Source organism: Castanea sativa, chromosome 11, assembly GCF_040712315.1.
Source record: "Castanea sativa cultivar Marrone di Chiusa Pesio chromosome 11, ASM4071231v1".
Taxonomy (NCBI): Eukaryota; Viridiplantae; Streptophyta; class Magnoliopsida; order Fagales; family Fagaceae; genus Castanea; species Castanea sativa.
Genome location: NC_134023.1, coordinates 20,201,317 through 20,227,433, shown reverse-complemented (window position 1 = coordinate 20,227,433; position 26,117 = coordinate 20,201,317). Strand labels below are relative to the sequence as shown.

Genomic DNA, 26,117 nt, shown 5'->3' with positions numbered 1-26,117 from the left:
CACGTGTATGCACATAAGAAAGTTCTTTTTTGTTTTTAGTCGCAACACACGATTGAGCTTTTTTTCTCTTCTCCTCTACGGATGTGAAGGAAATATGCATATGCGCAGCAGAAAAAATAACAAATCTACTTCATTCATAAATTTTAACATGCACAATATAAGTTTCAGAATTAGAGAACAAGAGAGCGTACCTTGTAACGGTGAATTTCAAAACCGAAGATCAAAATCACTTGGGAAGACTTTCAATCTTCACTCCAATTCCACTAACGCCCAAGATATGTGGTCTCTCAATCAGTTCCAAAAGGATAAAGTCAAAGTGTCTAACACTTCTTCATACCACTTCACAATAGTATTCTTACAAAATTCTCTACAGAAAAATTCTGTATGTTTCTCGCTTTCTATCTAACCGATTATTCAATTGGGCTGGCCTTTTGGGACTTTCCAATTGGGCTTAAGTGTGTGGCTTGGAGTGGGACCAAAAGGGACCAATAAGACACTAGCTCCAATGGGCCTTGGACTTTTCTGTCAACTTTTGACAAGTCTTAAGTTACCATTAACTATATTTAATGTCACTATATAAATATAGTTGTACTCTAGGCCTTATCTATAAATTATATCCCAAGACTTTATTATACATGCAACCCCTTCATAAAATATTTGTAGTAATACAAAGTCATGAAAGAAGACTGTCACTTTGTAGATTACTACATCTTATCCTTGAATACCCAGTTTAATCCTTTAAGGTTATTCATCATATATTTACGAAATTCAATTCCATAAATATATACTTTAGTAACTTCTTACCAAAGTGGTTAGGCCTAACGCTCTGAATAACAAACTCATTAAACTTATCTCAAGGGAATATTTTGTATCTCCGTTAAGAGACTATGAATTCCATTTTGAGAATATATGTTCCATCAATACTAAATGTGGTTGCCCAATATACTGAGGTTTTGACCGTTAATCTAGATCTCACTCCTAATATATCAAAGCAACTTACATCTCATGATCAAGTCCATTATTCTCTCTGGATTAAGAGTTCATGCAAATATAAGTCGTGAGTTTATTATTCATTTGACAGTCGTTAGGAGAATAATAAATCTCACACCGGTCCAGTTTAATATGTTTTAACTCTTAAAACATATCAACATACCAACTAGAAATTTGCATTTCCATGATCAAGACAAATCATCTTAGTTGATACGTTATAGGCTTCGCAGATGAATCGTCCAATTTCATCACCGACTACGAACTACATTTTGAGTTTACAAGGAACTTGTGATTTACATCTTCTGTGACTAAATCACATACAATGCATCCCATGGACTATATGATAATGTTCAAAAAGACAATGCATCTCATGGACTATACAATGCATCTTCTGTTACCATTATTTTTAGATAATAATAAGACAGCTTTATTAAACACAACATTAAGTCATACATAATGTCATAAATAATAACATACAAAACATCATACAATAGGATTTAAGGGCATTAATCCTAACAAGATGTGCATCAGAATTTCAGGTATGGATTTTGAATAGTCAATAGCTAACATTTGTCCCACAGCTATAGGACAAATGTGTGTTGTGTGTGAAAAATATCGCAAGATTGCACAAGTGTTTACATGTTATAACAATTTGAGATATGAACAAATCAATTTAACTCACACACGATCATAACTTGTAACACCCCATAATTTTATTACTTATTTAATTATTTTACGTAAATTAAAAAGGAGGCCCACAATTAAATGGATTCTATTGACTCAGGCCTAAGATGTTAAAAATAATATGAAGCCCAAGTAACGTGGCATAAGTAAGAATATGGGCCTTGATAACCTTAGCGTTTTGCCCTTTGAAGTTACACGTGTATGCACATAGGAAAGTTCTTTTTTGTTTTTAGTCGCAACACACGATTGAGCTTTCTTTCTCTTCTCCTCTACGGATGTGAAGGAAATCTGCTTATGCGCAGCGGAAAAAATAACAAATCTACTTCATTCATAAATGTTAACATGCACAATATAAGTTTCAGAATTAGAGAACAAGAGAGCGTACCTTGTAACGGTGAATTTCAAAACCGAAGATCAAAATCACTTGGGAAGACTTTCAATCTTCACTCCAATTCCATTAACGCCCAAGATATGTGGTCTCTCAATTAGTTCCAAAAGGATAAAGTCAAAGTGTCTAACACTTCTTCACACCACTTCACAATAGTATTCTTACAAAATTCTCTACAGAAAAATTCTGTATGTTTCTCGCTTTCTATCTAACCGATTATTCAATTGGGTTGGCCTTTTGGGCCTTTCCAATTGGGCTTAAGTGTGTGGCTTGGAGTGGGACCAAAAGGGACCAATAAGACACTAGTTCCAATGGGCCTTGGACTTTTCTGTCAACTTTTGACAAGTCTTAAGTTACCATTAACTCTATTTAATGTCACTATATAAATATAGTTGTACTCTAGGCCTTATCTATAAATTATATCCCAAGACTTTATTATACATGCAACCCCTTCGTAAAATATTTGTAGTAATACAAAGTCATGAAAGAAGACTGTCACTTTGTAGATTACTACATCTTATTCTTGAATACCCAGTTTAATCCTTTAAGGTTATTCATCATATATTTACGAAATTCAATTCCATAAATATATACTTTAGTAACTTCTTACCAAAGTGGTTAGGCCTAACGCTCTGAATAACAAACCCATTAAACTTATCTCAAGGGAATATTTTGTATCTCCGTTAAGAGACTATGAATTCCATTTTGAGAATATATGTTCCATCAATACTAAATGTGGTTGCCCAATATACTGAGGTTTTGACCGTTAATCTAGATCTCACTCCTAATATATCAAAGCAACTTACATCTCATGATCAAGTCCATTATTCTCTCAGGATTAAGAGTTCATGCAAATATAAGTCGTGAGTTTATTATTCATTTGACAGTCGTTAGGAGAATAATAAATCTCACACCGGTCTAGTTTAATATGTTTTAACTCTTAAAACATATCAACATACCAACTAGAAATTTGCATTTCCATGATCAAGACAAATCATCTTAGTTGATACGTTATAGGCTTCGCAGATGAATCGTCCAATTTCATCACCGACTACGAACTACATTTTGAGTTTACAAGGAACTTGTGATTTACATATTCTGTGACTAAATCACATACAATGCATCTCATGGACTATATGATAATGTTGCAAAAGACAATGCATCTCATGGACTATACAATGCATCTTCTGTTACCATTATTTTTAGATAATAATAAGACAGCTTTATTAAACACAACATTAAGTCATACATAATGTCATAAATAATAACATACAAAGCATCATACAATAGGATTTAAGGGCATTAATCCTAACAAGATGTGCATCAGAATTTCAGGTATGGATTTTGAATAGTCAATAGCTAACATTTGTCCCACACCTATAGGACAAATGTGTGTTGTGTGTGAAAAATATCGCAAGCTTGCACAAGTGTTTACATGTTATAACAATTTGAGATATGAACATATCAATTTAACTCACACACGATCATAACTTGTAACACCCCATAATTTTATTACTTATTTAATTATTTTACGTAAATTAAAAAGGAGGCCCACAATTAAATGGATTCTATTGACTCAGGCCTAAGATGTTAAAAATAATATGAAGCCCAAGTAACGTGGCATAAGTAAGAATATGGGCCTTGAAAACCTTAGCGTTTTACCCTTTTAAGTTACACGTGTATGCACATAAGAAAGTTCTTTTTTGTTTTTAGTCGCAACACACGATTGAGCTTTTTTTCTCTTCTCCTCTACGGATGTGAAGGAAATATGCATATGCGCAGCGGAAAAAATAACAAATCTACTTCATTCATAAATGTTAACATGCACAATATAAGTTTCAGAATTAGAGAACAAGAGAGCGTACCTTGTAACGGTGAATTTCAAAACCGAAGATCAAAATCACTTGGGAAGACTTTCAATCTTCACTCCAATTCCATTAACGCCCAAGATATGTGGTCTCTCAATCAGTTTCAAAAAGGATAAAGTCAAAGTGTCTAACACTTCTTCACACCACTTCACAATAGTATTCTTACAAAATTCTCTACAGAAAAATTCTGTATGTTTCTCGCTTTCTATCTAACCGATTATTCAATTGGGCTGGCCTTTTGGGCCTTTTCAATTGGGCTTAAGTGTGTGGCTTGGAGTGGGACCAAAAGGGACCAATAAGACACTAGCTCCAATGGGCCTTGGACTTTTCTGTCAACTTTTGACAAGTCTTAAGTTACCATTAACTATATTTAATGTCACTATATAAATATAGTTGTACTCTAGGCCTTATCTATAAATTATATCCCAAGACTTTATTATACATGCAACCCCTTCATAAAATATTTGTAGTAATACAAAGTCATGAAAGAAGACTGTCACTTTGTAGATTACTACATCTTATCCTTGAATACCCAGTTTAATCCTTTAAGGTTATTCATCATATATTTACGAAATTCAATTCCATAAATATATACTTTAGTAACTTCTTACCAAAGTGGTTAGGCCTAACGCTCTGAATAACAAACCCATTAAACTTATCTCAAGGGAATATTTTGTATCTCCGTTAAGAGACTATGAATTCCATTTTGAGAATGTATGTTCCATCAACACTAAATGTGGTTGCCCAATATATAGAGGTTTTGACCGTTAATCTAGATCTCACTCCTAATATATCAAAGCAACTTACATCTCATGATCAAGTCCATTATTCTCTCAGGATTAAGAGTTCATGCAAATATAAGTCGTGAGTTTATTATTCATTTGACAGTCGTTAGGAGAATAATAAATCTCACACCGGTCCAGTTTAATATGTTTTAACTCTTAAAACATATCAACATACCAACTAGAAATTTGCATTTCCATGATCAAGACAAATCATCTTAGTTGATACGTTATAGGCTTCGCAGATGAATCGTCCAATTTCATCACCGACTACAAACTACATTTTGAGTTTACAAGGAACTTGTGATTTACATCTTCTGTGACTAAATCACATACAATGCATCTCATGGACTATATGATAATATCCCAAAAGACAATGCATCTCATGGACTATACAATGCATCTTCTGTTACCATTATTTTTAGATAATAATAAGACAGCTTTATTAAACACAACATTAAGTCATACATAATGTCATAGATAATAACATACATAGCATCATACAATAGGATTTAAGGGCATTAATCCTAACAAGATGTGCATCAGAATTTCAGGTATGGATTTTGAATAGTCAATAGCTAACATTTGTCCCACACCTATAGGACAAATGTGTGTTGTGTGTGAAAAATATCGCAAGATTGCACAAGTGTTTACATGTTATAACAATTTGAGATATGAACAAAGAAATTTAACTCACATACGATCATAACTTGTAACACCCCATAATTTTATTACTTATTTAATTATTTTACGTAAATTAAAAAGGAGGCCCACAATTAAATGGATTTAATTGTCTCGGGCCTAAGATGTTGAAAATAATATGAAGCCCAAGTAAAGTGGAATAAGAAAAAATATGGGCCTTGATAACCCTAACCTTTTATCTATTTAAGTTACACGTGTATGCATATAAGAAAGTTCATTTTTGTTTTCAACCGCAACACACAATTGAGCTTTTTTTCTTTTCTCCTCTACGGCTGTGCATTAGAATTTCAAGTATGGCTTTTGAATAGTCAATAGCTAACACTTGTTCCACGCCTATAGGAAGACTTGGGTCTGTGCATCTGTTATTTTGGTACCATGTAAATAATTGTCATTGGATTCATGAATACTGTATATCAAACTCCTTTTAGAAAGAAAGTGGGCAGCCTCATTGGCTTCTTTTGGGACCCACCTAAAAGACAAAAAAAGAAGGGACTTTGGCTTCTCTAGCCAACCATGATGATTACGATATTGTAGTAGGAATTGTATATATATATATATATTGCCGTATGGTCCTCCATAGACTTTGAATTTGAAAAAATAGAGTAATAGGCTTGGACTTTGTCACCATGTTAAAGGGAAAAGAGTGCTTGTGGTTAATATGTATTCACACATAACCTCCATTGTTGACCGAATCAACCATCACCTTATTATTGTCTAAAACTAGTCTAACAGCATTAAAGGGACAATAGGCAACTAGATTGATAGTAAGGCTATTACGTGGCTTCCTTATTTGATTGAATATAATAATAATAATAATAATAATAATAATAATAATAATTTTGTTTACTATGAAGATTTAAAGCACTTAAAAGGAGGGTTGGTATTTGATGGATCCCAATCTGGGAATCTGATGATGAAGTTGGTGTTGTGATCTTCTATCACACCCATACAATAGTAAATTGTGTGATGGTGAATTTTCCAAGCTGCCTCAACTTGATGAATTGCTTTGCCATAGCGTTTGTGGGAATAGGACTTAGATTGAATATATATATATATATATATATATATATATATATATATATATATATATATATAATATTAGAGAGAATTAGATAGTTAAGTGAATAAATAGAGAATTTGGATATATCAGTATTGTCTAGGATAAAATTATTTAAGTGTGAAAACTGATTTTAAGTGGGAAATTGTGTATTGATGGACCTATCTTTGGTGTTACTAGGTTCTAATTCTACAGATTTGTTGTGATTCAAGAGAGGTTGATTTCCTTTATTTTTGCAACTAAGAGGTAAGTGGTGTTTACTAATTTTTGGGGGTTTTCCCAAACCGTGTTGATTAATTAAACTACTTTATATCGAAGAAATATGTTGCTATTCTATATATATAAATGGATATTTTAAAATTTCTTGATGTGCACATTAATTATTTGTTTTATGAAAAACTTGTGGGACAACCTAAATTTATTCAAATTTGTATGTGTGAATATATTCTTATATTTTCGAGAATTATGAATGGATTATTTTTGTGAGTATCTTGAGTGGATTATTTATGTGAGCATCTTGAATATGTTTTGAAAACCTATGGCAAGTCGTGATTTAAAAGCTCAGTATTGTACTAGTCCTTAGTAAGGGACAATCATACTGTAGCTAGTCCTTAACAAGGAACGTTCCTAGAAAAGGGGATAGTGCACATTTGATAGCTCCTTAGCAAGGGAATATACTATTGAGGATCCAAAAAGGAAGCTCCTTAGCAAGGGAGTGCACCTTTAGGTTTCAAAGGAGTCATCCTTAAGAAAGGAGATAAAAAGGAGGTTCCAATCCCAGAAAACGGGACAACACAACCTTGTCAACAGGGCGCAAACGTTGACCACGAGCAAAGCCTAGGAAATTGTGTATGTGATGGTATTGATATATATATTATGATGGCTCACAAAATAAAGATATTTTTTTATATGAAAGATTTGATGAGAAAATACTGATGAGGTACAAGTTATGAATTTGTTGTAAGAATTTTTTTTTTTTTGAAAGGTTGTTCCCACGCCCCAATGTTAGTGAATTCCACTTATTGAGTTATCTCACCCCTTTATTTCCCCTTACAGATACATTAGAGGGATTGTTGGAGTAAAGATTCCTGGAAGTCAATAGTTATGAGTTATTTTGTGGAACTGAAGTTTTTATTATTTTTTTTTTATATGGTATTAAACATTGTACTGGAGAATTATTTTGAGGATGTTTTATTTTTGGTGGATTAGAGCTCTGACATTTGGGATAAGATTTTAGGTTGCTAGTTTCTTTTATTTAATATTTTTACGGATTTTTCAGATTAAATAGACTTTTATTGCTTATAATTTTGGGGCATTACATAACTACTTGATGGGGACTATCAACTTCAAGGTACATCCTATAACTCTCACATCTCCTAAAAGGCACGCTTACAATCATATATAAAGCATATTAATTCTTTTTGCTTTTATTTTTCTTTACATATTTTCTTTTAAGCATATCATGCATGGGTATATAAGAGAGAGAAAGGAAATACTCAATGATGTTAAGCTTTTGACATTGCACTTTTGCTATGCTGAAGTATACGGATGTCATTTCATGTTTGGTGGGCAACAGTGGTGAGATGGTTATTTATGCCTTTCTCTTAGGATTTTCTATTCCTACTCATCAAAAAGAGTGATACAAGTGTTAAGTACAAGAGATTACTTAATCTTACTCATCACAAACACGAGCCACAAAGCCCACTTGCTTAGTTGTGCATAAGGATGCTCATCTAAGCTACAAAAGATACAAAGTTTAGAAAACTTTTTTTCAATGGCCATCCAAGGTACACAAGTACCAATGTACACAAACACACATTATTTTTGTATTTTTCTGGTTTTTCAATTTTTTTTTTTAAAAAAAAAGCAAAACTGAAAACAAACAAATAAAAACATGTTAAACAAAGCATAGCGTAAAACTAGACTGACTCAAAACAAGAAAGCAAAACACACAAGTAATGCAATTAAAAAATAGAGGGTGAGAGAGAAAATGACAAGATCACTTCGAGCCTTTTTCCTTCCACACCTTGGAAGAACCTTTCCTTTTAGCAAACCCTTGAACCGGCGGTAAAGGGGAAGAATTGCAACTGTTCAAGTTCGAAAAGGAACATAAGGGCTTTGAGAAGATCTCCAAGAGGAGCAAGAGAGGATGGAAACCGATTTTGGTTTCCCGATGAGACCATACTGTTGCGCTGTTGAGTGACTAACCACTTACAGCAATTAGGTCGAGTATGTCCAATTGCTCCACAATGATGGCAGAGATGCTACTTCTTTTGTTTAGACTTTTGGGTATTGCCTTTCTTAGTCCTAGGATTTTCAGTTTCTTTCTTAACAAGCTTAGGGAGTGCTCCTAAGATAGATTTACCTTTATCTATGTTCTCACTAGTTAAAACAGTTTTGACATCCGTGTTTTCAGATTTAACATTGTTAGTAGGAGAAACAAAATAGTAGTACTAGAGGAAGTAATATTAGAAGAAGAGAAATCATATCCTAAACTAGTTCGATTAGAAGAATATTTCTAAAAGCTAAGCATCTCGTTAAGCTTTGCATTTGAAGCCCTCTCTAGCTGAGCTTTGACTTGAAACAACTCTACTTCAAGCTTCTTGGTCTTCTTAGCCAAGAAATTATTCTCAAATTTCAATACTCCAGTGGTCTGATCAGCTTCATCAAACTTCATGGAGATTTCTTCTCGTTCAAGCTCCACATCATTGAGCTTCTTGGTGGCAAACCTATATAACTTCTCATGCTTTTCCGAGACCATGTATAATTTTGCATTGGCTGTGTGGATGTCATCTTGTTCATCCATCGTTTCAAACTTAGACTCTACCAACTCTTCTTCTTCATCCACATCTTCAACAATCCCTTCAGTAGGATTGACAATGGTAGTGATAGCATTAAGGATTCCACCATCCTCATTTTGCAAATCATCCTCAGGTTCGGTGTCGCTCAAGGTAGAAGCAAGTGCCTTGCATTTCCCAATGGTCTTGAGATACGTAGGGCATTCCTGTTTCATGTGTCCAAAACCTTGACACCCAAAACACTTGAGTCCTAACGGAACAGTGTACTGACCGCCATCTCTATCATCCTTCTTCCCTTTGTCTTGGCTTTTAAATTGAGATGAACTAGATTGCCTACGGTCATTGTCGAAGCCCTACCCATTGGCATTCTTCATGAACTTCTTGGATTGCCTTGTGATGTAGGACTTCATTTTAGAATCTTCATTGTCTAAAGATTCATCTATGTCATTGCTCTTGGCCTTCAGTGCCACGCTCTTAGCCTTACTCGATTTCCCAATCCTTGTCAAACCTAACTCATAGGTTTGTATATTACCAACCAACTCTGTCAAAGGAATTTTGTCAATGTCCTTTGATTTCTTAATTGTGGTGATCTTAGCATGAAATCTCTCGGGTAGAGATCTGAGCACCTTTGTAACAATCTAGGGTTCGGGAATGGTTTCCCTAAGATTGATGATTGAGTTCACTATGACCTTGAGCTTGGCATAGAACTCATCAAACGACTCATCCTCCTCCATCTTGATCTCTTCGAAGCTTGTAGTGAGCCTCTGAAGCTTCAAGTCCTTGACAGCCTTGGTTCCCTCATAGGCTGTCTAGAGAAAGGTCCATGCTTCCTTGGTAGTCTCGATAGAGGATATCTTCTTAAACTCCCCATTAGTGACCGCACTGAATAATGCATTCAATGCCCTTCTATTGAAATTTGCCGCCTTGATCTTAACATCATCCCAATCGACCGGCGCTTCCTTTGGCTTAGTCCAACCCATCTTCACAGCTTGCCACACGTTTTCATCTAATGACTACAAGAAAGCTCTCATGCGTACTTTCTAGTATGCATAGTTAGTGCCATCAAATAAAGGAGGTATAATAAGAGACTGTCCTATATCCATGAAAACAGGGGCCAATGGATCACACATCAAATATTAACCCCAATTAGAGTGTGTCTTCTCTGATACCACTTGATAGGCCAAGAATGCATTGACCCCTTGTGATAAATTAATTGATTAATTAGCCAAGTTAATTAATTAATCCAATTAACATGCAAAATGCATGGTAGCACAAACAATTGACATGGTTATTTGTTTACGAGTGGGGAAAACCTCCAAGGCGAAAACCCCACCGGGTGATTTTAAGGTCACCACTCCAGAGAATACACTATTATCACAACAAGCGGTTATAAGTAAAGGAATCCTAATACCTTTGCCGACCTACTGCTGAACCCTTCCCCAATATACAATTGGACTTGTTTTGTAGTGACAATTTCTCCTTTCCAATGCACGGTTCCTAGTATGTGACTATCCAATCGATGCGCGGATCCCAGTACGCGACTTAATCACCAACTTGCGAAAGATGTTGGCTGCAAAGTTTTACAGTTCATCAACACGATGAAAATCACAAAACTACTTGGTCACAAAACCCAACGGCGTACAAACGTAGGAGCTTCTTCAAAAGAAAGATGAAGTAAGGCAAATTTTGTCACTGGTCACAATTTGAATGAACAAAACTTTGCTTCACACACGCACCACCTTTGACGGCCATTAAAATAATCCTTATATATGTTTAGGGTTGTGAGAAAAGAAAGCTAAAACATGTACACACGGATTGGAGTGAAATCAGGTTTGAAAAACTAATTTTCATAAATCTCGATAGATAGGTTATCTATCGAGCAACTATCGAGCATCGGGCTAAACAAGCCTTTTAAACCTCGATAGATGCTATTTGTCGAGCTTCAAAATCTCGTACTTCTTCACTTGTTTCTTGGACAGATTTTCATGGCTTCAATACTTGGATTTGAACTCTGGTTCCTTAAAGTATTAACCACATTCTAGATCTACCCAATTACAAGTGCGTTTTGTCAAAGGATTAGCTAATTTTAAATGACATATGTTCCTAACATCATTCACATATGTCCTAACAATAACTAATTTCAATAATAATAATAATAATAATAATAATAATAATAAAAACAATAACAATAATAATAATAACAATAATAATAATAATAATAATAATAATAATAAAGTCATTCTATCCCTAATTATCTATGTATCAAAAAAGGGTATTCAACGATTTCCAAATTATTAATGTGGCGTGCACATGGGCATGCTCGTGGGTGCACTGGCATGCCCAAATAATTTCCTTTGTGCATGCTAGTATGTCCATGGATGTAGGTTGCGAAGGCCATGACAACCTAGCATGGGAATGCCCGTAAGCACGCTGGCATGCCTAAATAACCTCTCTTGGACGTGCTGGCTGCCAAGGCCATGATAGCCTAGCGTGGTCACGCTTATATGCAGTCTTCCAAGACTATGACAGTTCAGCATGGGCACGCTTACGTCCATGCCAGTCTGCATGCATCCAAGGACATGGCATGCTTGCATGCACTTAGCCTAGGCCATGGCAGCCCAGCGTGGGCATACGAACATGCCATGGCCTTGGCCGCATGCTTAAATCAAAGAATTATATGCAAACTAAATAAAATAGTTAACAGTGAAAAGAAAAATTTATTTCAAGTAACATGACAATCTATGCACATGGTGTAAATTCCAATTTTAATATAAAATACAAAATGTATTAAAATATTATAATATAGTTTAAAATAAATATTAATTTAATTATAATGTGTTATAATGTGTTATACATCGAGACTACGCTTTACAATTTATAATATTTATATTGAGATACATAGTTCAAGCATGAAACTTATGATTGCTCTTATCACTAAAACAAAAAAGGGATAAATTAAGTATTTTGTATATATCCTTTATACCGTATTTCAATTTGGTGTCTAATCTTTCAATTGTGTTAATTTAGTCCATAACATTTTAGTATCATATCAATTTAGTACTTGCCATTATCTCTTGGATGAAAATTGTTGATGTGGCGAACATCCAAAATAAAAAATTAGTTTATTGCCACATTGTTAGGGTACATTTTTTTTACACCTGTTTTTACTAAAATACCACCTATTTATTTTCAAACATCACCAACAAATTATTGAGTTTTTCCAGATATTTTTGCCCTATTATTATGCTAGCCCACAACTTTTCTTCTTGCCACCACAAAATTGGACTATAAATATAAAATGTTATAAGACCTAACATTTTTGTGAAGCCTATAATTCAGACTCATCCCCAAATTATTTTATTGAACGAGTTCAAATCACATTCTTTCTAAAGCCTATGATTACCTATGCTTGGCGATATATAAAAAGCCCATGATTCAAGTCCATGTCAAAACAATTTTATCAATGGAATTCAAATCTATAATCAAAGCTCATGGTTCAAACTCATGGAAAATTGTTTCTCAAAAGCCTAATTCACATTGGCAACATTAAAAGTCCAGTTCTCACTGGCAATATCAAAAAGCCCAGTTTTTATTGGCAATATCAAAAAGCCTAATTCTCATTGACAATATTAAAAGTCCATTTTTCACTAGCAATATCAAAAAGCCTAGAACTAGCAATAAAAAAAAATCCAATTCTCATTGGCAACATTAAAAGCCCAATTCTCCCTGACAATATCAGAATTTCCAGTTCTCATTAACAACATTAAAAGCCCAGTTTTTACTAATACCAAAAAAACCCAATTCTTATTGGCGATATTTAAAAGCCCAATTCATATGGGTACTATTTAGTGAAACATCCAATATTGTTAATACTTGGGAAATACCATATGATTAAATTACCTATGCCCATAACCACAATTGTTTTAAAAAGCTTGAATGATCATATGTTTCCAAATTCATGGGAAATTATGATTATTTAATTCTACAGTCACTATTCATAATTCTATGATAAATATTCATCCCACAAGCTCATCATTTAAATTATGACAAAATTATTGGGAACCATAAACATTACTTATGATATGGAATTCATCATTTCAAAATAGTAAATATTATTTATGAAGGATTTTGAAATAATTAAGCTTCTGCTATTATTTTAAATATTACATTCATTGCCCAAAGATCCATTACAAATATGTATCAAAACTTAGCCTACATTGAATATCCACTAATAATAAGAGTCCATGAGGGATGAAAACCCATGACAATGTGTGTCATGATGCCCATTTTGTAGGTCCAAATATGTGATAAAAGGAGAACAAGCCCAAGTGAAAAGGGGCATAAGCACAGCCCAGCCAAAGGGTCCAGCCCATGTGAACAAGCCTAATCCAAAGTTCCAGCCAAGGTAGCCCAAAGCAAAGGACTGAACCATCCAAGTAGCTTCTTTCTTGTTCAAGGTTCAGCTGGAGAATTCCTCAAGGAAAAACAAATCTCTAAGATTGAACTGAAGACAATCCCATCAACTTTTTGCCACTGTCTCCCTAATGTGAATAGTATCCAGAGGTTGTACTAGCAACTAAAGTCAAATGGATAATGGGATTTCATCATCTTCCTTAAAGTTCTATCTCTAGCGGATGGAAGCTATAACCAAGTTACTCAAATCTCAACAAATCAATTCTATAAATGCCAAAAATGTTCAAGAAATGGTTCATGTGCCAAGCCCATGAATCCTAAAGGGGAAAATTTGCGAAAAATGTGATTTGGGGGGAATAAAGGAATCTCCAACGGAATTCTCTGAAGTAGGCCCAAAATTTGACACCTGGCTTGGGGGTGCTAAATCCTACTCCCTTAGGTCCAAATCTCAGTTGCAGCACCAAGATTCTCCTTCAATACTTACCTTAATCTCATTGGCTGAATGCAGTCTCAAAAATCTCAGCATTTAATGCAAGTTTACCCAAATATTTACGCATGTTTGATATTGTCCAAAGAAGTAAGACAGCCCAATAGAAAATCTACCATTTATAGCCAAATCCTATGATCTACAATTTTCCCCTCTTATTGCTAATCTACCCCACGTTTTTTTATTCTTGCTAATCACCCCCTAAGGTCTACTAAAGGGTAATCACATCAACCCACAAAACAGACACCAAAAACCTCTGAAAAATTCTGTTATTTTTGTCTTTTTGCCATATTTTAGCTTGTATTTTAGCTCCACCAGCCCACAAATGAACCATTTCGGTCCATACAAATCAACACCCACCTAGCCTCAAACATTCCGTTTTCTTTTGTTGCGTATCTAAAGTTTATGAATGCTCCCTAATTAGCCATTAACAACCCTTTTGCCTATTAAAAACTTAGTTTTAGCATTATTTCCACCATCCCATTACAAGCTTACACACCCATTCACCCAAAATAGTCTTTACTACCCTACTCATTCCCTACATACATATTCCACAAGAATCTTGGTTCAACATCTACTGCATTGAGCTGAAATATTTCTCTTCCTTCAAGCCATGCCAAATAACCCGTTTCTTCTCACCACGGAGCCATTGGTCTTTAGTTTTTGTTTTTCCATTAAAGAATATAATGTGTTTGTAAGAATGAAAATTTTCCCTCATATTGATGTAGTAGTTGTAAATTTGTGATTTACAATTATGTTTTGTGTTGGCTTTAATTCCATATCAAATTTGATTGTAATTTTGTTCAATCAGTTCCTTGTATTTTTTGTGGGATTTAATGTAGGGGTTGAGTGTGATAGTTTGGTGAACTCTTGTGAACAAGGTGAATTCACGACTGGCTCATGAGTGACAACCCATGAAAGGCTATGTGAGAAGCACATGTTGGAGTCTAAATAGTCTCATGCTAGGTTGGATTTTGCGAGTCACTTCGCAACTTAGGCCAAGTCACGAGTGACCTGCAAAACCCACTTCCTGAACTTTTTAAGTGTGCCTTTTCTCATTCCTCTACCAACACTATATAAGCCCACATTCCCACAAAATTGTAAGGAGTTTTTCCAAGAAACCTTTGAGAGAGAAAACCCTAGCTATACACTTGAGAGTTAGAGACTGTAAACCCACAATCATCTACACCATTTCTCGTAAGTTTTCCTCTACTCCTACCTCTACATTTACACATCCTTGAGAGGTTCTTAGCTCAAACACTTACCTCACCTAATTTGAGTGTTGAGAGAAGCTTTGGTCTGTGTGGGAAGCATTGGAAGAAGCCATTGATTGGCGGATGCTATTTGGAGCTAAATGTAGGATCTAGATAACTAGTGAAGACATGGCTTCATGAAGACATGGCTTCGTGAAGCCAGTTGGTAGCTGGAACTTAGAGGGTTCAAGTACATTGGGTAGATTAGGCTTGGAGGTTTTTTTTTAATATTTTTTTTTACTCCAACTTTATTCACTAGTGGATCAATTTTGACTTAAAGGGCTGCGGAGAGGTTTTTCGCTGAGTACTTCAATTTCCTCTTCGATAACATGTCTTGGTGTGATCTTGTGTTTGCATCTCTTTTCTCTTACTCTTTAAGCTTTATTATTGTTGTTGCTTGCTTGTGGTTATGTCTTAGAGAGTAGTTTCAGTTATTGTGTACCATTTACTCTTGTTCCGCACCTAGATAAGTTAGAATAAAAGCAATTTAACTGTAAGTATAAAATTAGGGATCTAAACAAGCTATAGTGTTTTACACTATGTGAGCATTCAATTGGTATCAGAGTGGGTACATTTTTCAAATTTTATTATCCTTGTGTGATCCTAGACCCTCTTATTGCTATGGAAACGGCAATGAAAAAGGCTAACATGAATTGTGGTTTATGTGTTAGTGATAATGACTCTATAAGCATTTTTGGACAATGTCCTAGTGATTAGCTCCTAGAATTATTAAAATAAAAAAAATAAAAAAACATACTAGAATCTTCCTGCACATGCTAAAATGTCTAAAGCATAGGAATCACATGCTTCATAATAGCTCGTGTGAGTATAATTCCTTGATTGAAAAATATAAGAAAAGGAATAGACATTTGTGTGATAAGTTTGATAAATTGAAAAGCAAAGTATACTTTTGGGATGATAATGAAAAGGTGAATGAATCTTGTTTTGAAAATCAAGAATGTTTATCTCATGCTTGCCTTTTTGTTCATACTGCATTGAAAGTTTTTAAATCATTTTTGTGGTATCTTGACAGTGGATCCTCAAGGCATGTGACAGGGGACAAATATCTCTTTAAGAGTCTCAAAGAAAAGGAAGATGGATATGTCACGTTTGGAGACAGTAGTCACTCTCATGTTCTTGGAAAAGGAACGATTGAAATTTCGGGACTACCATTGTTGACCAATGTTTTGTATATCAATGATCTAAATGTGAGCTTCCTGAGCATTACTTAGATTTGTGATGAGGATTTTCTGGTTCAATTCTTAAAGAAAGGGTGTGTCATCCTTGATGGGGATGGTGTTCAAGTGTTGAAGGGACTTAGAACTACTGACAATTGTTATGGTGTGGTTCCCAAACCAAATGTGTCATCTCAAAGTGCTTGAGTCAACTTGTTGGAGCTAAGGCATCAACGTTTTGGTCATACAAATTATAAGCAAGTGGCAAAAGTCTCAAAGTTTGAAGTAGTGGTTGGTTTACCAAAGTTTGAAAAAGTTGAGAAGACCGTTTAGGGACCATGTCAAATGGGAAAACAAACTAAATCAAGTCATCCCAAGGTGAATGTGATTGCCACATCTCGACCTTTGGAGTTACTCCATGTTGATTTAATGGGTTCTACAAAGACTAAAAGCTTGGGTGGCAAGAGGTACATCATGGTTGTTGTCAATGATTTCTCAAGATACACTTGGGTGGAATTTCATAGAGAAAAGTTGGAAGCATGTGAGAAGATGAATGAAGAAACTTTGTAAGAGGCTTCAAAATGAAAAAAAGGTTCCCATTGCCAAAATAAGAAGTGATCATGGGAAGGACTTCAAGAATTTGAAGTTTGAAACCTTTTGCAATAAAAATGGGATCAGTAAAGAATTTTTAGCTCCAAAAACACCTCAACAAATTGGGATTGTTGAAAGAAAGAATTGTGTTATTCAAGAAATGGCTAGGGTGATGCTCCTTAACAAGAATACCCCTCAAAAGTTTTGGGGAGAAGCCGTGAACACATCATGTCATATTTTGAAAATTGAATTTTCTTTCAAATAGGTACTAAGAAAACATCATATGAAATATGGAATGAAAAGTAGCCTAAAGTGAAATACTTCCAGGTATTTGGTAGCAAATGTTTCATTCTCAATGATAGAGAGAATCTTGGAAAGTTTGATGCCAAGAACAATGAAGGAATTTTTCTTGGGTACTCCGTGAATAGCCGAGCGTATAGAGTGTTTAACAAAAGAACCAAGACGGTTATGGAATCAATCAATGTTGTCATAGAAGATGCTATTCCGAAAAAATATTATTAAGGAAAGTGGAGATGCTTCAAATCTTAAGAAGAATAATGATGATGGTAATTTGTCTCAAGACAATGATGTAAAAAAGAAATCACCGGAAAAGGAAACTACTCCTTTCTCATCGAGAAGAGAAACAAGGTCATCCCAAGTGCCATCAAGTCCTCTCACTCCACCAGAAGTGCAACTTCCTATATCCCGTGATGATGAGCCTTTTACTTCAAAGAAACCATTTTTAAGAGTGAGTCTAAATCATCCCAAATGCAACATAAGTGGGGATTTGCATGAGGGTCTTCGTTTAAGAAGAGGAACTAGTTATAGTGTAAACCATGTGACTTACCAAAGTTATCTTGCTCAATTTGAACTTGAGAAGGTGGAAGAAGCTTTGCAAGATGAAAATTGGGTAGACTCCATGCACCAAGAACTACATCAATTTGTGAGAAATGATGTGTGGGAACTAGTCCCAAGACCAAAGGACAATCACATGATTGGCACCAAATGGATTTTCAAGAACAAGACTGATTAGGGTAGTGAATTTGTAAGAAGCAAATCTCGATTAGTGGGTCAAGGATATACTCAAATTGATGGTGTAAATTTCAATGAGTCCTTTGCTCCGATAGCAAGACTTGAGTCCATTTGCATCCTTCTATCGATAACTTGTATCATGAACTTCAAGCTTTATCAAATTGATGTGAAAAGCGCATTTCTCAATGGGCTCCTCCAAGAAGAAGTGTTTGTTAAACAACCAAAAGGATTCTAGGATCCTCATTTCCCTGATCACGTTCTTTAGTTGAAAAAGCCGTTATATGGTTTGACACAAGCTCCAAGGGCACGGTATGATCTTCTAACGACATACCTTTTGGACCATAGTTTTAAAAGAGGTCATGCAGATCACATTCTCTTTATGAAATTAGTAGCCCAAGTATACGTTGATGACATAGTATTTGGCTCATCAATTGATTCACTTGCTCAAGAATTTTCAAAAGAAATGAAGAAGGAATTTGAAATGAGCATGGTGGGGGAGTTAAATTATTTCCTTGGTCTTCAAGTGAAACAAAGAAAAGATGGGATTTTCATCTCTTAAGAGAAGTATGCCAAAAATATTGTCAAGAGATTTGGTTTAGACTCAAAGAGGCATGCATCCACCCCAATGAGTTTTTCAGCTAAACTGAGCTTAGATCCTGCTGGTGTGGAGGTTAATCCAACATTATATAGGAGCATTATTGGCAGCCTTTTGTATCTCACCGTAAATAGAATGGACATATCTTTTAGTGTTGGAGTTTGTGCACGCTTTCAAGTAGCGCCCAAAGAATCTCATATGACTGAAGTGAAAAGAACCATTTGTTATGTCAATGGAACATTTGATTATGGCATTTGGTATTTAAGTGACTCAGATGATTACCTAGCCAGTTACTCAGAGATAGTACCAATATGTGTGGATGATAGAAAAAGTATCTCAAGAGGATGTTTTTATCTTGGTAATAATTTGGTGTCATGGATGAGCAAAAAGCAGAATTCAGTATCTCTATCGACTACTGAAGCAGAATACATAGTTGCGGGTAGTTGTTATGCTCAACTCTTATGGATGAAGAAGCTTCTTCATGATTATGGAATCTCTCAAGACACCATGTGCATCTTTTGTGATAATGCAAGCGCCATTAATCTATCCAAGAACCATGTTCAACACTTGAAGTTAGAGAATATCTAAATTTGGTATCACTTCATTTATGACTTGGTAGAGGAGAAAGTGGTGTGGCTTGAATTCATCAATACCGAAAATAAAAAAGCTGACATCTTCACTAAACCTCTCGATGGTCCTCAATTTGAGTCTCTCTAAAAGACCATCGATGTCGATATCATTCTTTAACTCTTTTATTTGGTGTAGCTCTTGCATTGTTATCCTTGGTTCATTCATGTAGAAAGGTTCACTCATTTCATCATGTGACATTCCTTTTATTGCCTTTTAGTTAAAAAGTGTGTTAGTTGTTGATCTTACTTTATTACTTTTGTTTTGTGTGAGTAAAAAAAATCCAAAACCACATAAAGAGTGAAAAATATAAAAAGTTTGATCACTTGTGTTATGTCATATCACTTGTGAGTTTGGCGTAGTACCTTCGTACTAATGGCGTAATGTATTTACGACCTTAGCTTATCATGTATGCACTTATATTGAATGTGAGTGAACTCTAGAAATCTATGTTTGATTATTGTAAATAGATCTTCAAGCTTGTCATGAATGTCTAGCCAATAGTTTTGATTGATCTTGATGCATGTGTAGACTTGATCCTATATATCTCCTCACATTTATTTTTATGCCAAAAAGCTCTTCAAACGTTAATCTCTAAAAGGAGAAAGAGCTGAAAAAGCCTTGCTTCGAAAACTAGTTAGACTAGGAAAAGGTAAAGCAAAAAATGTATTCAAAATGTATGATGCCAAAGCCAAAGGCTTATTTTTCAAAGAAATATCAAAAAATTTATGGCATTCAAAAGAGTTGTATTGATCAAAAGTGTGAAAAATGGAAGCCAAATGAAAAACTTTCAATAAATGTAAACACCTTGGCGAGGAGTTATAGATGTTCATTTCCACTAGTGAGATAGGTCACTTGACTTTGTGCTATTTGTGTATGACTTGATTAAATTGATCATTGAAGCTTCATGTTAGACTATGGATTAATTTATACTTGAGCTCACACACAGCTTACAAGTTTAATGTTTAATGAATATCTATTTCATTTGTGTGATTGTACATGTTTAAATGTGATGTGTGTTGATACCGTATTTTGTTCGCCCTTAATTTGCATGTCAGACCCCGAAAAATCCAAAAATATTATTTACTCTTCATGGGGCCGCGAGAACATCCAGAATGACGTGGCACAACCCGTTCGGGTACCGGAACACCCAAAGTGCATTTTTAAGCTAAAATGACCAAAATGCCCATAGTTAACCCTGGGTTGACTGAAAGTCAAACAAAGTCAAAATCCCCTCAAAATAGCACCTTTCATAGCTTTACATCAAACCCGAACTTTTTGGAGATTTTTGGCAACTTTGACCAAGTTTGACCCGGAGTTGATTCCCAACGAGCTCTAGAATCCCTAATTTTGATCTGGCCGTCAGATTGGGTTGAAACCAACATCATTGTGAAGATTATCAAATTCTCAGTCCAACGACTATTCATGGGTTGAAATCGAAGTTAGAACGGCCGAGATATCAGGAAAACTGGGTTAACTCACCGATCAATGCACCGCTAACTTCTGGGAGCCATAACTTTTGATCTGACCGTTGGATTTTCAAGTTCCATACATTTTTAGAAACTGCAAGTCAAGATCTTTCTATGGTTTTTAAGATTAAACCCATCCAAGGAGGTTTGTAGGGGCGGCCCTTTAAGGGCCGCCACCTCGTAATCCGTGCCGGGGCTATAAAAGGCCACAAACACCTCTAGACCAAAAAAGAAAAGAGACTTCCTGGCTGCTTGCTCTCTACCTGGAATAATTCTGAGCTTTTCTCCTCTCTTCCAAATACAAAAAACACATCAAAGCCTCTTGATTCTTCTCTTCACCAAAAATGAAGGGTATTGTCCTTATACCCAATCTTCTTTTCCTTGGTTCTATATCTTGGATTTGGGGTTTAAGGATGTGGATGTAGCTTTTTAGCTACTATCCACACCCTTAACTTTCTAAATCTTTTTCTAGCATTTATCTTGCTCTTTTTGCCTTAATAACATGATTTATTGCTTTATCTAGCATGCTCTTTGCTTTATTTTGCTTCTAGCATGTTTTTTGTTTATTTCTATATGCTTCCATGTTTGTTCATGTGTTAGTTGCCTCTTCTACATGTTTTATGCTTTATGACATGCTTTAGATGCTTAGATCTTTTCTTTCTCATGTACTGATGTTTGGGTCTACATGTTCACATGCTTGATATTATGTCTCCGGCAATACCTTGCTTAGATCTACATGTTTGTACGCATGTTCTATGCTCCTATGCCTATGTCCATGTTGGTCACATGCTTGTATGCTTGGGTTTACATTCTCCCATGCCTTTATGTTTATATCTACATGCTTAGATGTATATCTACATGCTTACATGCACATTTCAATGCTTATATGTGTAGATCGGTGTGTTTACATGCTTAGATCGATGTTCTCTACATGCTTTATGCCATCATTTATGTGCTTGTGTGCTTCATGTTAGGATTAGTGCCTTTAAATCCTATTGTATGATGATATGTATGATATTATGTATGACATTATGTAAGACATGATGTATGACTTAATATTGTGATTGATAAAGTTATTTTATTATTATCTAAAATAATGATAACATGAATATGGGACATTATCATATAGTCCATGAGATGCATTGTATGTGATTTATGTGAAAAGTCGCAGAAGATGTAAATCACAAGTTCTTTGTAAACTCAGAATTTATAGTTCGTAGTCGGTGATGAAATTGGGCATTTCATCTGCGAAGACTATAACGTGTCAACTAAGATGATTTGTCTTGATCATGGAAGTGGAGACTTCTAGTTGATATGTTGATATGTTTAAAGAGTTAAGACATATTGAACTGGACCGCTGTGAGATTTATTATTCTTCTAACGACTGTCAAATGAATAATAAATCTCATGACTTCTATTTGCATGAACTCTTAATCCTGAGAGAATAATGGACCTGATCATGAAGTGTAGGTTGCTTTGATATATCAGGAGTGAGATCTGAAGTGACGGTCAAAACCTCAGTATGTTGGGCAGCCACATTTAGTGTTGATGGAACATATATTCTCAATATGGAATTCATAGTCTCTTGATAGAGATATAAAATATTCCCTTGAGATAAGTTTAATGGTTTCAGTTATTCAGAGAGTTAGGCCTAACCACTTTAGTAAGAAATTACTAAAGTATATATTTATGAAATTGGATTTCATAAATATATAATGAATAACTTTAAAGAATTAAACCGGGTACTCAAGGATAAGATGTAGTAATTTACAAAGTGGCAGTCTACGTTTATGACTTTGTGTTACTACGAATATTTTATGAAGGGGCTACGTGTATAATAAAGTTTTGGGATATAATTTATTAATAAGGGCCAGAGTGAAATTATATTTATATAGTGGTATTAAATATAATTAATGGTAACTTTGGACTTGTCAAGAGTTGACGGAAAAGCCCAAGGCCCATTGGAGCTAGTGTCTTATTGGTCCCTTTTGGTCCCACTCCAAGCCACACACTAAAGCCCAATTGGAAAGGCCCAATAGGCCAACCCAATTAGATAATCAGTTAGTTATAAAGGGAGAAACATACAGAATTTTTATAAGATGAGATTAGAAAAGAAAAAAGAAACGGTGTGTGAGAGAGTGTGAGACACACTTTCATTCTCCCTTTGAAGAACTGATTGAGAGACCACACATCTTGGGCGTAAAGTGGAATTGGAGTGAAGATTAAAAGTGTTCCCAAGTGCTTCTAATCTTTGTTTTGAATTTCTCCACACCAAGGTACGCTATCTTGTTCTTAAATTCTGAAATTTACATTGTGCACGTTATCAATCATGAATGAAATAGATCCTAGTTCGTCGCTTCCGCTGTGGGTTTTGCATGAGATGCAAAACCAGAATTTTTCCTTCACTTCACGCCATGTTTATGTGCTTAGGCCTAGACCTTGTTTGTCATGCCAAGTGCTATTATAGTCCTTTTGTTCCTTTTTATCGTATTTTCTTGTGTTTTGGCCTAATGGTTAGGACCCGAACTCGACCCTATGGTCTTTGTCATCGTCCATACACCAAGGCCCACATTAAAGGGTTTGGATCATCCTATTTTCATGTCTATGCTTGCTTGCGTCTATGCTTTGTGCTTGTGCTATCCTCTCTTTTTCTAGGCTTTTCCATGCTTGACACCCTCCGCAAGCTTGATCTTGTTTGGTTACATCCAACACCTATGAGGCCTTGTTTGGATGTTACCATTTGGGAAGCATCTCTGGATGTCGAGTTGTTCGCGCCACCTGCTGGCTTTCTATGCATCTTACACGTTTGCTCACATGTCCATGCATGAGTCTTGCTTGCTAGTGTGTCATCCATGCTTCAACACAACGAAGTTATAGACATTTGATCCAAACCTACATTTTTCCCTCGTGGACACCACCTTTTGTTTGCTTTCTTGCTTGTTTACCTTCTTGCTTGTTTGCTTGCTTTCTTGTTTCTTTGCTTGCCATGCCTATCATGCTTATCTGCTTTATGCCTCTTTCATATACTCTTTGCATCTTTTCCTTCCATTTCTTGTTTGCTAGTTTCTTGTCTTTGTCTTTGCATGTACACACATGGAGCGAGGACTCATGGAGCTAGGGCACGGTCTCCTAGGCACAAGCAAAAAAGGCGAGGATGCAAGCATGTGGATATAAGCCAAGTGGCTATGTTAAGTAGATTTAGGGGTCTAGCCTCTCCCATTTGGTTATGTACACTTTTAGGTATATCATGCCATGTACCATTTGTCCTCATCTCTAGAGTATGGCAACCCCTATTTACTTTCATGCACCTATATTTTGGGCTATGCCCTAGGGATGTAGGCATTTACTTTCCTGCTCTATGTACTTGCATTGTGCATGATGTATGGTAGGCCAAGAATGTATTGACCCCTTGGGTAAATTAAACAATTAATAAGCCAAGTGAATTAATTAAGTCAATTAACATGCAATATTCGTGGTAGCATAAACGAATGGTGAAAACCACCTAGGCAAAACCCTTACTAGGTGAATTTAAGGTCACCATTCCCAAGAATCCACTATAATCAAAACAAGCAGTTACAAGTAAAGGAATCCCAGTACCTTATACCAACCTACAGTTGAATCCTTACCCCAATACACAATTGGACTTATAATGCACGGCTCCAAATATGTGACTAACCAATCGATGCACAGATCCCAATACGTGACTAACACACCAACTTAAGAAGGATGTTGGCTGCAAAACTCTTCAGTTCATCCACACGATGAAGATCAAAAAGCTCCTTGGTCACAAAACCCTACGGCGTACAAACGCAGTAGCTTCTTCAAGAGAAAGATGAATTAGGGCAGATTCTCTCCAGTCACAATATGCATGCAACAAGAAGTGCAACCACCTTATGAAGGCCCTTAAAATAATCCTTATATATGTCTAGGCTTGTGAGAAAAAAAACCCTAAACACATAGCTAGGATATGCATGAAAAACAGATTTGGAAATTTGATTTTCGTAATTCTCGATAAATACAACTGTTGAACTATCTGTTGAGCTTTGAATGATTAAATCTCAATAGATACATTTGTTGAGCTTTAATGAACAACACTTCTTCACTTGATTCTTGGACAGATTTGCATGGCTTCAATACTTGGACTTGAACTCTTGTTCCTTGAAGTATTAAACACATCCTAGATCTACCCAATTACAAGTAAAGTGAGTTTTGTCAAAGGATTAGCCAATTCTAAATGACATATGTTCTTAACATATTCCACATATGTCCTAACAATGTATGTATATATATACCTGCTCGCCCCTTCCGGTGTGATTGTCATAGTCCATGTCACCTAAGGCAAAGAGATGTCTAATTTTCGCCATGAAAGTAAGGTGACAAGTCGCCGAATTTTCGCCTTGGAAATCTGGTACTTTGCTCGAATGCGTTAGGAAAGCATAGATTGGGACCACACCCATTCAGAAGCCAAACCTCAAAGCCCCCCATGCATGCAAAGCTCCGAAAGCCAATGCCAAAATCATGTTTTTTACTGCCAATCTCCGAAAATTAAGGTTTTATCAAAACAGAGGACTGTCCTTGGACAGGCATTGTGGGGTGCCTAACACCTTCCCCACACGTAACCAAACTTTCAAACTCAAGAATCAAGATTTTTTCCATCCACATTAAATTAGGAAAAATGTCCTTTTTCTTAGCCTAGGATTGGTAATAAAATCAACTAGAAATAGGTGACCAATCACACCTTAGAAAAACCCAATGATTGGTGGCGACTTTACTTACCTTTGGTAATTCCCTTAAAATTTGGCCAAAATTCCTGCCATACCTCCAAAGGTAGACAAATACCTTCCTCCACTGAGAGAGAGAGCACCCAAAGCACCGCACGAACCACACAATTATCAAGAAAGGCCTCCAACATGCCCCACATGCACGGGAGCATTGCCACGGAGGGTGGTTGAATGAAGGCCTGGCAGTTTTCTAGCCGTTCGCAGCCCGGTGTTGAGAATGTGTGTGTGCTCGTGTGTATGTTCAATTGCTTGTTGATCAAACCCAAAATGATTTTTGAGTGTTTTATTTGTTTTTGGAAGTGATTTTTGTCACTCTTGCTCTGAAAATTTTTCTCCAAATATCAAAATTTTTGTGGTGAAAAACTTGTTGTTTGGTAGTTTCACGACTCATTTTGCGAGTGGATGCACTCCTATCCAAGTCGCAA

The 26,117-nt window shown here is 35.6% G+C and overlaps 1 protein-coding gene across 1 annotated transcript; it reads left to right on the top strand.

The window, feature by feature from the left end:
- The first annotated feature begins 18,845 nt into the window (after positions 1-18,845).
- On the top strand, positions 18,846-19,403 carry LOC142616197 (secreted RxLR effector protein 161-like). The gene has a single exon (XM_075789081.1). It carries the CDS (start codon positions 18,846-18,848, stop codon positions 19,401-19,403), a length of 558 nt encoding a protein of 185 aa, XP_075645196.1.
- Positions 19,404-26,117: the final 6,714 nt, after the last annotated feature.